General features: G+C 41.1%; 1 protein-coding gene across 1 annotated transcript in view; it reads left to right on the forward strand.

Annotated features, from left to right (window-relative positions):
• Positions 1-15,900, forward strand: part of LOC139914995 (cadherin-12-like) — a 55,895-nt gene that overhangs the window by 5,447 nt on the left and 34,548 nt on the right. Inside the window, exons 2-4 of the mRNA XM_071903469.2 lie at positions 11,101-11,395; positions 13,824-13,943; positions 15,719-15,886. Coding sequence (XP_071759570.1) covers positions 11,101-11,395; positions 13,824-13,943; positions 15,719-15,886 — 583 coding nt within the window. The remainder of the gene's footprint in view (positions 1-11,100; positions 11,396-13,823; positions 13,944-15,718; positions 15,887-15,900) is intronic.

A 15,900-nucleotide genomic window follows, 5' to 3' on the forward strand; every position in this document is an offset into this window, starting at 1 on the left:
TAAAGGATTGGTTGGACCTGTATGAGGGTGGCTTGCTCTCTAGATTCACAGTGTATCTAAAAAGGCTGTGCTCAGTGGGACTCCACTGTGCCACCTCCCCTAAAAAGCGACACCACAGAGCCACGTTCTTTTCACATGAGTCGGGGGAACATGAGAGCAAGGCAACGTGTGAGACTCACTCAAAGGGGACCAAACAAATTATACAGCTGGCAAGAAAATGCAGTGAGGGAATCAGTTCCATAGAAACTCACCAAGGCTGCGGCCATTATGTTCAGAAAAGACTTCTCATGCCCATAACAATGACATGCATTGTAGATTAAACAGAAACCAATCAATTTAGAGAATAGTCATGCTGAGGGCCGAGGAAATGGAAGGAAAATCTCGGATACTAGCCTTTATGACAATACTGAACATGCGATGGCGTGCGGCGGCATGCTCCGATGCCCCGTTCCTCACACTTTTCAGGGAAAAGGTCGCTCATTTAAATAAAAGTCAATACGCCACTTTTGCTGGAAAGGGCAGCCTTGTTTCTCCCACAACTTGTTTATTCGCTTGCCAGGGAAAGACCATCCCTCTTTTTATTGATGGCTCTTCCTCCCAGTTACACCCAACATCTGGCTGAGATTTATAACTGGTGTGGAGCCTGCAATTTAATCTATCAATGAGAACCTATGAGCAGGACATAAAAACCTTTTCAACAAGACTTATGCCCTGATTGATCACCATGCCCAACAAAGAGAGACTCCATCATCTGGCCATATGAAATTTACCAGCCTTACCAGCGCTAAACTACGGCGCGTTCCACGTCATTAAAGATGCCTCGGTTTAAATGCTGTGGAATTTAGCTGTAAAATGCTTCCAAACATGCAGGAGCTCATAAAAGGCTGCATCCCCATATAAGTGCTATGATGATGATAGCCGCTGTTGTAAAATACTTCAGTGGGGCTGATTGAACGCCGGCAGTTAATTAACATTTACTCCAAAATCACAGGCTCCATAACTTAAATGCTCTGTACCGGTTCCAATGCAGAGGTTTGTTCAGTGACCTATAAGCTGAGCAAGGTTACTAAGTGCAGAGTCCGAGCAAAGTGCCAGACAATTATCCTGTTGATACATCCATGATGCCCATGAAGCATGTCTAATGCAGTAACTGAGTGTCTGACACGACAATACTGCAATCACTGAGATAGGGAGCATAGCATACTAGTGCGTGTGTGTGTGTGTGTGTGTGTGTTCAGTGATTAGATGCATCAATGTCGCTGAAATTATTTCATGACAGGCGTTGGACGCTGAATTATGGAAATATGTTTGGATGCAGGATGAAATGTGTGGATTACGTTCAAAAGTGAAAAACACTGGCATAATCACACATCCAAGATCGCTTTCATACTATCCCCGAATTGATCTAGAAATCTGGTGCCAAAGTAATTCACGGTGTCAGATGCAAAGTAATTTGAAAGGATTGCTCCGCTGAAAATTATGCATGAGGTTTGCCAGTGATTCAGTTGCTCGTTAGAACATGTTAAGAAGTTGAGGGCATTTACAAGTGTAATGTATGTTGATGATGAATGTCGTGAGAAGTTGTGAAAAGAGCGGCTGAAATGAAAGCTAATGACGTCGTTCATCTGTCCTGCCAAAGTAATACCTTTCCATATATTTTTGTCCTCTTTGGTAATGGACTTTTCCCACGAATTGCCTGGAACATATTTCCAAATGTTTCGCTAATGTCCCAATCAGTATCACTTACTGGCCTGATCAACATTTTCTATTTGTACCTTGACATTGATGGGCGATATTGTTGTGATTCTAGGCAGAAAATTACATTCTGTACGTTGTATCAATATTGCTATATTGTTTAATCAAGTGTGATATGAGAAAAGGGGAATCAAGCCTCAACCTCAGCCTCGAAGATCAATAACTATCATGTAAGTTAATGTGATATGTCAGGCATCACTCTTACACCATGTTGTGTTCTATGCAAAATATAGATCATCTCATAAAAAACAACATAGGCTTTAATAATTAGAATGAATTTGTTGAACCTGCAGTAATTGTGTATGGAATAATGCTGCCGCTTATAGCATCACATTAGTCCCTTCAGATCTGGGTAACGATACTATCAACAGTCTTGGCTGCAAACCTCATCCGTCTACAAGCAGTGGATGTGATGTTTGTTGTCAGAGTTTTGATGAATGCCTGTTTACTGCTGCAGGTGAGATGTGGCGAGCGCTGAACTCAGCTGATACAGCTTCAGAGCCGGATCCAGCCGAACTGCTTCTATCTGTTGTGATGCACACTGTATCTGTCAATCTATCCCATTTTGTCTTCCCTCCCTCTAACACACACACACACACACACACACTTCCAGCAGTTGCATATCTAGCAGTATAGCATCCTGGCGAGCTCCTCAGTCTGTGTATTTTTTTTTGCTCCATCCCTATTACCTGACTGAGGCATGTCACAACCCAGATAGCAAGAACCTAGCTGTCAGCAGCTAAGGAATGGCTCGCAAGCCAATATCGATCAGCTATAATAAGCCAGCAGCATCTGCCACAGTGGCTTCTCCACCGGTGGCTCGCCGCCGCACCGACTACCTGCGAAAACGCACCGTGCCGCCAGCAGTCATGACACTGTATGACATGGCACCGGCCTGACAGTGCATCAAGACACTTTCTGCCACCCTGCAGCCACGGTGCCAAGCTGCTGCCGCTCCTCTGTCGCCCTGCTGCTGGGCAGGTGGGACAGGGGGTGAGGAGTCGTTGGATTGAGGCGTAGATTCAGGCTGAATAATGAATAGGAACCAAAAAATACATTCAAGATGAGTGGTAGGCTACTGAGGCGTATGGATGAGTCACATCGATAAACAACAGCTCATGGTTTGAATTCTGGTGGGGGACATGCGTGCCATGTTATCCTGATCAAAGTCTAACCCATCATTAAATATGGATCAGACTCACTTTATTCACCTCAAGTACACACGGGTCCCACAGGCCTTGAAAATCCTTGTGTTTGTGGATTTGAGGAAAATAAAATAAGGCCTTAAACGTTTTGGAAAATGAATGTTTAGCCTTGAAAGTACTTGATTTTATATTAAATATGCACAAAATCCCTATGATGGATATTTATAGTGATATTGAACTTTGGTACCTTGGGTTGGGTAGCTTCCTGGCCATGATATAACCCCAAAATCGGTGATTCTGTTATCTGTTGCTCCGGTAGAGGAGATTGGGAATTGTGTTTTTTTTCTCTCTCCATTCAATGCCGTTATATGGCAAAACAGGTCTGAAAATCACACTTCGAGCACATTAACGAATGCGAACAAAGCAGATTCTGACAATATAAAAAACTAGTGTTTTTAAGTGTAACACTGAAATCCGGTTGGAGGAAATGTATGCCGATGGAATGAAGAAAATAATACATTTACCAATAATTATAAATTATAAATTGGCAGAATCTGCTTTGTCAAAGTCCTGTCTCCCACCTCTTTGATGTTTAATTTTGACCAGTGACATGTCTTACCCCCAAAACATGCCCATTTTTAGTCCTTGAATTTCACCAAACAAGACATTGAAAGTCATTGCAAAGTCCTTGAATTGAATGTGTGGGAACCCCGAGTACAATATGTCTACAGGAGTTTGTCTTGTACCACTTGTATGGGACATCTTGACATCTTATATAGTAGCACAGGACTGACTCAGAGTTAAAGAGGACCTTTCATGTTGAGGTCACTCTCTGCTGCTCACCTACAGAATATCACAGTGGTGTTTATCTCGCTAAACGACGTAAATCAATGTATTTAATGAAATAAGTTGATTTACCATAATTATTCTCATGTTTATTTCAAGTGGGATGAGGAAGGTGGCAACAGAAGGACAGGAGCACAAGAGCAGTGGAGGAACAGCAGGAGAATAGAACAGGACTAGCAGAGGAACGAGAGGTGCTAACAAAGACCGGGGTTGTTGCAAATCCAACACAAACAAAACACTTGCATTTACTTGAGTTTATATTGGAAGTTTATACCTGGAAATATCTCACCATCTCAAACGGATACATAAACAGGCGACACAGTAAATGGCGCTCCAAGGCGGAAAAGAACAACTACGCTCTTTCAGGATGTTTACTGATTTGTAAATTCACTTCGCTGTTAGAAGGTTGCTGGCCCATTCAGGGGGACAATGTTGGCTCGCTATCTGTGAACAGTTGCGGCTTCCATATGCATTCCTGACATGAGGCCCACGTAATCCTGGTTGCAGAAATCCAATTATAGCGTTTTCTACAGAGGTTGGTTACATTCACCACCGAAATCACTCAAATTAATCAATATGCGAGTCTACTGCATAGCCAATGAGGAACCGAGCGCCGCGAATCCTGCAAATAGCAACGGTGTTCAGTGGAGTTGCACTCTCTCTCTCTGAACGAGCCCACAGCACTGGAGGAGAATTCCCCTGTAAAGCACAATCACTATCCTCTGGGTGTGTGTCTGCGTGTGCCACAGCCGCTGCAAACAAGCTATATTTCCCTGTTTGTACCAGAGGTTGAATAGCTGCAGTCAAGAGAAGTTTTCTGCACTGGTGGTTAATAAGTAATCAATTATGGACCTGTCTATATCTTTCAATTTTTCGTTTCAACTAGCAGACGGATGCACTGGCTGACTATCTTGCTTTGCTTCGGCTGTTCTAGACAACACAGTAAAGGCAGGGTATAGTGGTTAGAGCAGTGGTTCTCAACGTGGGGTCCCGGGGACCACCAGGGGTCCTTGAGGGGGTTCCAGGGGGGTCCCTAGCAAATTTACGAATCGTTAAACTTCACCATTATTTCATCATTTCAAGCTAACACAATTAGAAAATGTAGAAGAAGGACTGTTTTGATCATAGTTTCACTGTTATCTCTCTACCTACAACACAGATTGTCATGGGATTCTGGACAAAATCATATCTGACAATAAAAATATTCTTAGATTTGGGTGCGAGAGACAAAATCTCATCAAATGGGGGTCTGTGGCTCTAATGTGGACTAAATTAGGGGTCCTTGATATGAAAAGGGTTGAGAATCACTGGGTTAGAGACAATATCCTGTAAATTAAAGGTCAGAGGGTTTGAAACACCTAATTTATGTCCATAAACATCCATGCATCCCGGCAAAGTGTGCTTGAGCAAGACGTTGAACCCCTACCTGCTCAATCATTGAAACTTGCTGTGGATAATAACATCAGCTAATTGCCTAAAATACATTATTTATGTTAGTCTTTCTTGGCATGAGAAGTGCTGAGCATGGAGCAATCATTCAAGATAAAATTTCATGAACATAAACATCATTACGCTCACAGTAGGTGAGAGTTTTGATGATAACAAGAGACTTATTTCCGTTCTTTTTATAGCTGCTATGTCAACTGATGCCGTGAGAAGAGCAACTCATCTCACTCGCTAATTACAGCGATCATGAAAAAGCGAAAAAGTGTTATGCATATAGGAAATTCTCACCTCTCTAAAGCCATATTAAACACAGATATCGTGCTGTGTGTATGTTACCGCCCAGCTCTCTCACTTTCCCCTCCTCTCATTCTGCCTTTCTGCACATGCGCCATATGTTAGCCAAATGTATGTTTGCCTTTTTTTGGATTTACATAATGTTATCGCTAATTCCATCATTTGAATTCAGCACGCACAGACTTAGTTTTGTTGATTCATGTGTTATAGCTTGGAAAATAAATGTTACAAGCCAACCATGGCTCTTTTTTTTCTTTTCTTTTTTTTTGTAGTAAAATCACTTATTTTCTTTTGACATACTGTTGAGAAGCTTCTGGCAGCTTGTCTGTTGGGCCCATTGGGTTGTGCTGTATAGTTTAAAAAGGGCCCTTGTCTGCCTCCCTATTAATGAATCTCTTTATATAATTGATTACCATTGTTAGAGTAATGGAATTTTTAATTAATATCAGTCAACTTTTCCTTCTAATTAATGAGGCAATGTGCCTATTCTTTTTTTTTTTTGGCATTTGCATTTCTTTTTCATCTTTAATTGTGCAGTTATGAATCGATTTGCAGGTGCCTCTCCTGAGTACCTGTATTGAATAAACTGCAGCTGTGAAGAATAGATGCCAAGCTGTTGGTTTTTTTTTTCTTCATATTTTTGATGTTTTTTTTTTTTGTCATTCCAAGTGAGGCAATCAAATGTAACCTCTCCATTATTCATAGATAGACAGTGATGGTTTATTTCATAGTACACCAACAAATAATTGCATCCACCTTACAGGATGTACTTGTGTCTGTTGCAGCTTAGGACCAATTTTACTTCCTGAATCGGGATAACATTCATGAGATTGAGGCCTGGATCTACAAAGAAGGGCACAAACCATGACTGAAAAAAAAATAATAATAAAAAAAACCAATTTGCCAGTACCTGCTGTACTTAGACCATGCTTGAAATGTGGCATCAGACTCAAGGGGAAAAAAGGAACAATATTTTTTGGAGGTGAATTAAAAGTAGGCACATTTAACAGCATACCTAATGTGACGGTGCAGTAAAAGCTGTCTCCCTGTTCCTACAGATACTTTCAAATCTTTTTATCAGCATATTCAGAAGTTTTTCTTGAATCTTTTTTCTTTTTGCTTACTTTTTTACTTCCCTGAAAAACTACAGCTAAGCTATTTCATGACTTGTGTTATGATATTTGGTAAAGCAAAGACTGAAGGTAAGTTATACATGTTATAGAATAAATTATACACTGTTAAGACAATTTTCCTACAGTTTCCTATAGGCTTCAACTATTAAAAATAAAGTAAAAATCTAGTGAAAACTGGCACTATGTCTGCTGAGATATGCGTGTGTGGACATGCTGCCTCATCTATCGTTGCATTGAATATGAAACATGAAGAGCCTTTGCTATTTCTGTATTGGTAAAAACAGATTTTTGTTTGTTTATTTATGTTCATTTGTTTGTTTTTAATACTAGTTGAGAAAAAAACAAGTCTGCATTCCCTTTCCCATTGTATGCCTTCCATCCCCGGCCTGGAGGTACATCATCATCCTGTTCATCTTTCTCCTCTTCCTCATCCCTTTGTCCATTCTGCTCAGCTGGAGACTTAACACAATGAGCATGCAGCACACAACACTAGGCTAATTTAGCATGGGTTGAGGACTTAAGACATGGTTCCTCAGCACATGAAATATCATTTTCTGTCTTGGTAAATCACATCGAAGGAGTCATTTGTTTAATCTCCCTCTCCATCATTATGATACACACTAATTCTAAATGAAAACACAAAAAATCTGTGGCCCAGTTCCTCCAGTGTTTTAGATCCGCAAAATGCTTATGTGCCTGGCTACTAGATCAGAGAGTCCATTCATAGAGAATGTACAGAAATACCACTTGCCAGTCTTTTTTTTTTTTTTTTTTTTTGGTGTTATTTTGAGCACTATGCACAGAGAAAGTTCTTCTTCGCACAGCTCTCTGAGACACATTCATGTACAGATTTCACCAGAGGGGTCAGAGTGCAGGGCAGCCAGGACCATGTTCAGCGGAGGTTGGCTTTTTCAAGAACACTTCACCAGGGACCCGTCAGCTATTGTGAGGATTGACCATTTGGCCTTCTATATAGGACGGTATAGGACGGTTTCTCTCACCACAAAGCCACTCTTCTATCTCAAATGGGGCCACCTCCTGTGTAACATGTTCAAAAGAAAATTAGCTATGATGAAAGTCACTGTAATATAATGTAAAAAAATGTATATTGCTGCTGTCTGAAACATAAGCAACAGTATGTCTCCCTATTAATAGAAATTGACAAGGCTTTTCATGTACTGTTGATCATGCCATTATTAATCAAAGACTGCTTGGTGTAGGACTCTCAAATCAAGCAGTGCAGTGGTTTGTAAACTATCTTTATGATAGAGTCCAGTACACTCAATTTTAATTCACTTCAAAAATGTTATCTGTCTGTAAAGGAGTGCCCCAGGGTTCTGAACGTGGTCCTCTGTTATTTGCTATTCATGTTAATAATCTAGGACAAAATGTGTCAAATCATAATCTTCATCTGTATGCGGATGATGCGATCATTGCTGTGCTGTGCTGCAAACCTTGTTAAAGTTGAAGTGATTGGTCATTGAGTGTGTCAGTGGCTTTTAACACTGTACAAGCTACCTTATGTCTGAGACTTGTTCTGAATGCGCATAAAGCAAAACCTATGTTTACAAACTCAAAATATAGGCCAAATATATTCAATTCATTATAACCATGGAAGGCAGTGATTTAGTCTGTTCAATCTTACTTAAGTATGAAGGATTTTTAATTGAAGACTTTTTAAAATTGCACTGATTGGCCCAAAAGGGGCCAACCAAGGGGGGGAACTGCATTATTCATGGGGGACATGTTTACTATTGCCTTGTTAACATGTGAATTACAGCAATGCTGTTTCTCTTTTACACAGATGGCAAAAAAATGGGCCATCATTACGGTATAGATGTTCAGTGTTAACATATGAATCGAGGAGAATTTTATTGTATTGGGAAGAATGAACGATCAGCATCATGCATCCAACAATGGAGGTTAATGATACCCCAACTATAGTTTGATAAGATAAGATAAGATAAGATAAGGCTGCATCTCCAATATTCTTTTGAGTGGGGTATTGTACTTCTAACAAACCAGCAGTAGAAGACCTGAGGGGTCTTGAAGGAACAGAACAGCAGGGAGTCTGTAATGTAGGCCGGTCCTAAGCCATGAAGAGCTTTGTATACAACTAAAGCAGTACATAGTCACACCAAGCTTTGACCATGCAGCAAAGCAGCAAATAGAATTTATTTTTTTTAAACACCTGGTTCTGCAGCCCAAAAGTGTGTGATTCCCATCTTTATATCAGCATTTGTATTATAAATTAAATTAAAATGAATGGTGATATCCATACAATAATAGTGTTTAACATTTATACAAACGAATACAACAGTTTCACCGATGAGAAAACATGGTCATCTAAATAATAAATTCACGCACAGTAAGCGCTCACCTCGTTTAATCAAGGACTTAAAAAAGATAAAACAGCAACAAACGTATAAAAAATTCTCAACTCCTCAACTCACGCCATCTCCCACTTATAGACTACAAGATGTACTGTAGCACCCACATAAATTTCTCTCCGTCTCCTTCCTTCCGTGTCAGCTTTCCCATGTGAGGACAAAACATAGCTGTGAAGCCTGTGATGCCCCTGCAGATAACCACTAATAGTCTGATGCCTTTGTTCAAATAAATTAGCAAAACCTGAGTTATCACTGGGTCAAGATGGAAATCAGAATCATTCGTATAGTATCATAGGCTGTGGAGAGTACATGGTTATTCCATTCAAAATACAGTGATTTTACACTGGTAGGTACTCGTAAAACTGCAATTGTTCTAATATACTGTAATTAGAATTGATCATCTAATTTGGATTGTCAGTACTGCAGCTGACATGTTATACAACATTTTTTCAGCAGATGGCAACTTGATGAGGAGGCAGGTGAGAGATTGTGCTTCCCGGCAGCCGAATAGGAAATGGCAGTTGAGTTCCACAAGTTATTTGAGACTTGGTTGATGTCATTTTAAGGCTGTTCCACACTTCACCCACATCAAACCAGTCACTACTCCGGAATAAACCCAGTGAAAAGTCTGCTAGTTTTACTCTGCAGATTTGTAGGTGTTAACAGTGTACAGTAGGATTATTTAATGTTAGGATAATGTACTGTATGTGCTAACCAGTAATTATTAACAGTGTACAGGGCAAATTAAATGGAAAGAAATGGAAAAGTACCTATACTAAGCAACATTTGTATATGCTCACCCATATTTACACCTTAAGTGCCTAAAACTCAAGAATACTGAATCTGCTTCACCATTATAGCTCAAGTTCAGTGCTTTACAGAGATTGGTTATAAAAGACAAGAATAAAAATGCAAGAAGAATAAAAACGCATATATAAGATTAAACTCTAAAGTAACATCTTGTGTGTTTCTCAAAGAACTGTGAGCGTGGAATGTGCAAATGCCAATAACTCATTGTCCATATGACCTTATACCTTTTGACCAATAGCTTTATTATATTCTATCTATTCTATTCTATCATTCAACCCTATAAAACTCTGTGTAATCATCCAGATTTTGAGTTCCTTGGCTCCCAACCTGCAGATTGAATAAACCTGTCAAACTGCCACTCTCTCCTCCTGAGTTTTCTTCCAAAATAGGACTATATATGTAGAGTTTGGCTGTAGTCTTCAGTGCAGTGGCGGTCCTGACACAGTTGGCGCTATAGGTCAGTGGTTCTCAATCCTGATCCTCGGGACCCAGAGTACTGCTGGTTTTCCATCCTACCAGGCAGTTAATTGCATTCACCTTGCATCCCATCCTCTTGGAACGAGAGCGGTGTACAAGAGTGCTGGTGCAAATTCAATGCCATTGATATCAGGGCAACGTAGGAAAAAAATCCATATGTGGTGATGATCGCATTGCATTATAACCTTTTGAATATTTGAGAGTCGTACATGACTGATCTCCACGAAGAGGAAATCACTGCCATGTCAATAGGTGTAGTGCCGGCGGCCAGGAATGTGTTTGTCTAGTAATTGTACATAGAGAAGTGCTGTGGCCCCTCTGTATATTTAGGTCAAACAAGATATCCTCTGGCTGGAGAAGTCAGAATTTGCAAAGGTGTTAAAAATTATTCTTGCGGAAAACTAGTGTTTGCCTCTAGATTTCACAGTCTGATCTTTGTTACTTCAAGAACAAAAATCTCATATATTAGAAGATTCTTGAGTCATGCTTGAATAGAAATGGCTGCGCGACGTCGAGGAGTTATCACTGCGGCGTAATTGCACTGAGAGAATACATTATTTATGAGAGATTTAGCCTCATTAATCTGTGAAACGTTCTGAAAGTGAGATAATTTTATTTTTCTCATGACTTACTGTTTTGCAGATCTCTGCGGAGACATGAATTTGCTCTTTGATGCTCAGTCAGTTTCCTTGACTCTCTTCATGAACTAGTGTGCTTTGACAGCTCTCCCCCAGTGCTTTCAATGAATCATTAGCTGTGCCATTGTTTGGATTCAACCTGTCTTTTTCCTCTTTTGTCTTGCAGCTGCACACCGACCTCGATAAGGGGGAGAGTGCGGTGAAGTACACTCTCTCTGGGGACGGGGCTGGCTCCATTTTCACCATTGACCAAACAACGGGGGACATCCATGCCTTAAGGAGTCTTGACAGGGAGGAGAAGCCTTACTACACCCTCCGCGCCCAGGCTGTTGACATCGACACCAACAGGCCCCTAGAGCCTGAATCAGAATTTGTAATTAAGGTCCAAGACATCAATGACAATGAGCCAAAGTTCCTGGAGGGCCCATACACGGCCAGCGTCCCTGAGATGTCACCAGTAGGTAAGTGACCATCTTCAGCGACTTCATTTTGTCCACTTAACTTGGAGAAATCAATGTTTGCCTTAATAGATTTGAATTCCTTGCACAGAGAGTTTTTTTTCTTTCTCCTCTCCTCTTGAACTGAGCTGAAATGCACAAAGTTGCTAGAGAAGAAGAGGCGCCTCAGAAGCATCACAGGTATAACCAGAGGGGCAAAGCCGCTCCCCCCCCAACAGATTTTGACATTTCAGAGAACCAGTTATTCTTGGTGTGCCCTGAGTATGTTTCACAGGGTTGTCTTTATACATTCCCCCCAGGGAGAACAGATCAAGGTAATTCACTGGGAGAATGGCTCCCCTTGATCTGAATGGCAACGAAACCCTCGTATAGAGAACTCCAAATCAGCGGTCTCCAGAGTACGGGTAGAAAGCAGGAACAAAACAGCCCAGCCTACGTGAGCACTCTAAATCACACGCTGCTCTGTAACTGTTTACTGCAGAATCAGAGAGCCTTTCAAGTTGATCTAAAACATGGCTGGTTTGACCATGGAAGTGGACTACAGAGATTGGCTCATCGTGTCTTGAATTAAATTGATATGTGCACAGTGTTGCAGCCAAAAATGCCAAATGCAGCCAAAAACTGATTCCTCTCAACGAAGAGGTCAAATCGGAATGTATTTGTGATTATTGTTCTTCTCCTGTTATTTGCTGCTACAGTATGTTGAGTAAATGGTGCTGCGGTACATCAGTGGATGTTTAAACACTTGAAACTGTTAATTAGATTAATGAGATGAAAGGAGCTGAACGGTCTTCCTCAGAGAAATGAGAGCGTGCTGAAATCAGACCAGAAACCCCAAAAACCCCAGAAATTTTCTTCTTTTGGTCCCACAGAGTGAATACTTATGAAACTGCAGTGTTGGAAATGGTGCAAAGCTCTTTTTAGGAAATAACTGATTCAAACAAAGCATTTCAAATAGCAGAAGTGAAAAGGTTTTGATTATATTATCTCATCTGTTGTCTGTTCTCTAGCCTATTAGTGTTGAACATGATGCAGCCGTACTCCGGTATGCCTAATCGGGCATGTGTGGCTTTGTTAAGGAGGATTGAGACACTAATCTCTGTCACCTAATGTTTTAATGCCATTGTTACCATCTGCTCAGACTGCAAAGCCTGTTTAATATCAGCTCTTTACGGGCAACAAGGAGCTTACCACAACACTGCAGTGACCATCGAAACACTGTCCCTCATATCAGTGTCTCCTGTACATAGCAAGCAGGCTACATATCCTGTAGTTTAAAACAGTTAAATGTTTTTAGACAGCATGTTTTTTAGCTACAGAGGCATTTGATTGATACAGCCGTGCATGGAGCTGTCTGCCGCGTGAAGGCATCTATGTCAACCTGTCTACAACTAATCTTTCAGGAGAATCTCTGCCCATCCGCGACTGGGACACCAGGCGTGTCTCTCGCTGTTATACACTCATGATGAGATAGTCTGGCTGGCAAGGCCGATGTTTGTTGGTTACACTGCTAAAACCTCACATTTTCTGCTGAATTTGAGTAGATCTCTATAAAAAGATGGGTTTTGGAAATCTGCAATCAACAGAAAAGTTTCATCAAGATTTGGCAACCTTACTTAGAGATAGAAATAGAAACACTACCACTTTCAGAGGGATTTTAGACAGATAACTCTAATGTCTCCTAGCCTCTTTTACTATATTTTATTTTATTGATTGATTTACTTGTTAATTTCATTCATCCATGTATTTGTACAGTTATTCTATATGTGTATGTATGCATATTGTAAAATCCCTTTTTTTTTTGTCCTTGTGTTCTTGTCCTTATGTTTTTGGGTGGGGGTGGGGAGCAGGACTGTTGTGGGTATTATCCTTTATATGTAAATAAGTAGAAAATATATATATAAAAAGAAAAGAAAAAATGGTAAATAAGGAATGCATTAACGCTATGGAATTTCCAATGCCAGCTAGTTAAAGGGGATGAGCCATACCTCCAACAAGTAATTACTTTGTCCCAGGAATTTGGAAGACTGCCATCTTACTACTATTCCTGCCATGGCCCTTTGTTTTCTTAATGGTGACATTGCTTAATGAATGGCTGCACCAAAGAGACTCTTTACCCCTGATTTATTTCAACTAACAGCCACTTAGTAATGCTACAAATGTGCAAATCAAAAACTTACATCAGAAAGATATAACAATTTCCCAGCACCATTCTTTACATACCTCCTCGATGCACTCTATTAGGATCCAGACCAAATAAGGACTTTCAACTTCCAGCGTTAGCCGTAGCTTCATGAATTGCGATCCATCATTCAATCGTGTCAAATGAGATCAGTCAGTAAATTAATGGATTTCAATGAGTGTGGATATCGGTCTGGGAAGGAAAAAAATTAAATCAAATAAATTCAACTTTTTTTTTTTTCCCTCACAGGGACGTATGTGACTCAAGTGACAGCCACAGATGCAGATGACCCCACCTATGGAAACAGTGCTAGAGTGGTGTACAGCATCCTCCATGGCCAGCCATACTTCTCTGTCGACCCTAAAACAGGTACAAAAGTTAAAGTATTAAACCATGACATTTTCATATAAATACATTTCCATTTGGTACTGTCTATCGGCAATTGATATAGCAGTTGTGATTCAGCGTATACACAGTTCATCAATTCAGCAACAGCAGTTTGTTTGGAATAAACAGAAGAAGAACTGGGTAGTTAGCATGAGCAGTGATAGCCACCATGGCTGAACAGACAAAGAAAAGAGCGCCACCTACAGAAACTCAAACTGCATCAACAGGAAATCCAAGGAAAAAGATGCCACAGTAAATTGCCACGCTGGTTGATTGACAAGCGATCTCTGGGAAATACATTGTGAAAACACCACAGTAATTACCGCTTCGCAGCAAAGATGTTGCCAAAATAAAAATAAGGAAAAAACAGATCTTGGGAGAAAAAGGACCTTGCACGTTACCACGTTACATATGGCAGTTGACAGCTTGCCCGGTTAGATGTCATCAGTTTTTTTCAAAGCATCCAAATGTCAGGTGAAGTCATGAACTGGCAGTCTAAGCACCAGAATGTGCCCAAACTGCTGTGTTTTTTTTGTTTGCCGCGAGGATACTGATTCTGAGTCTATGTGCTATGGCTGCTGCAAAGTCAGACAGCAAACCACTATAGCAGCTGGCATGAATTTAAATTGCCGAAAGACAAACAAAGATATAACATGGTGACATTTTATGCAGCAATATTGACAGTGTTAATTCATTTCCAGCTGCACATTGTTGGAGTGGGAGGAGGGCGTCAGAGGTAGAGAAGGCGAGCGAGATGGTGATAGAGTGGCAGCGGTGGATGGCTTCTGTAAATCTGATGAGCAAAACACCTTTTGTATCTCCAGTGTTTGCCAGTAGTGGGCCGCTGTTGGCTTACTATCTGGGACAGTTCAAAGCATGCGAAAATAGGTTCATACATATCACACAGGGGGATACGGTGGAATCTATTGCTGATTATGCTGCTCATCCCTGAGCTTTGCAGAGCGCATACTGTGACTGTATTTCATACTGATTCAGGAAAATCAAACTGTTAAAATAAATGTTTGCACTGCTGGGCCGGCGTCTATCTCCAAACACACATCAACAATGGGAACAAACATTTAGGGAATAAAAGTGGGCGAGGGGGAGAAAAGGAAGGGGAACAACACACCTAAATCACCATGCACATCCCAGCATGATCCTTCTCAGAGGCGTGCCACAACTCCAAAAAAAAAAAAAGATGACAGGAATGTCAAAAATCAACATGGTGTTTGATTTTGTATTCACACACGTTTGGAGACTGTGGATCAAATGCGGCATCCTCACCATATTAAGTGGAATAAGAGGAGGGAAAACGTGCAGACCCACCTACGCTCAGCGCTTCCTTTTAGCCTGACAACCTCCCACTGACCTAGCTATTAATCTGCAGTACAAACGCTCTCTGATCTCAGGGTTTCTGATCCTCAAGTGAATCATTATATGGCCTCACCAAAGTTCCCTATTGAATGTCAAGTGTCTCCCACTTGTGAAATGACCTCCATTCCAGCCTTGGTCAGTGGCACATGTGCGGCCTCTTACTGCGGAGTCTCTCTAAGTGGGCTTCTCGGAGCGGAGTAAATTGTACATTTGGCGCCAAACATATTTCAGGGAATTTTATTGTTCACATGTTTTTCCCCTTTCTCTTTCTATCTCGCTCTCTCTGTCTCCCTCGCTCTCCCTGTCTTCTCTCTCCCCCTATTTCTTTCTCTCCCTCCCTCCCTTTATGATCTGCTTTGCTCATCAATCTGGCTGTACACCAGGGGTTATAAAGACAGCCTTGCCCAATATGGACCGAGAGGTGAAGGAACAGTACCAAGTACTAATCCAGGCCAAGGACATGGGGGGCCAGCTGGGGGGGCTGGCTGGGACCACCACTGTTAACATCACCCTCAGCGACGTCAACGATAACCCACCCAGGTTCTCCAAAAGTGAGTCTCCTTTC

This window comes from Centroberyx gerrardi, chromosome 22, assembly GCF_048128805.1.
Source record: "Centroberyx gerrardi isolate f3 chromosome 22, fCenGer3.hap1.cur.20231027, whole genome shotgun sequence".
Taxonomy (NCBI): Eukaryota; Metazoa; Chordata; class Actinopteri; order Beryciformes; family Berycidae; genus Centroberyx; species Centroberyx gerrardi.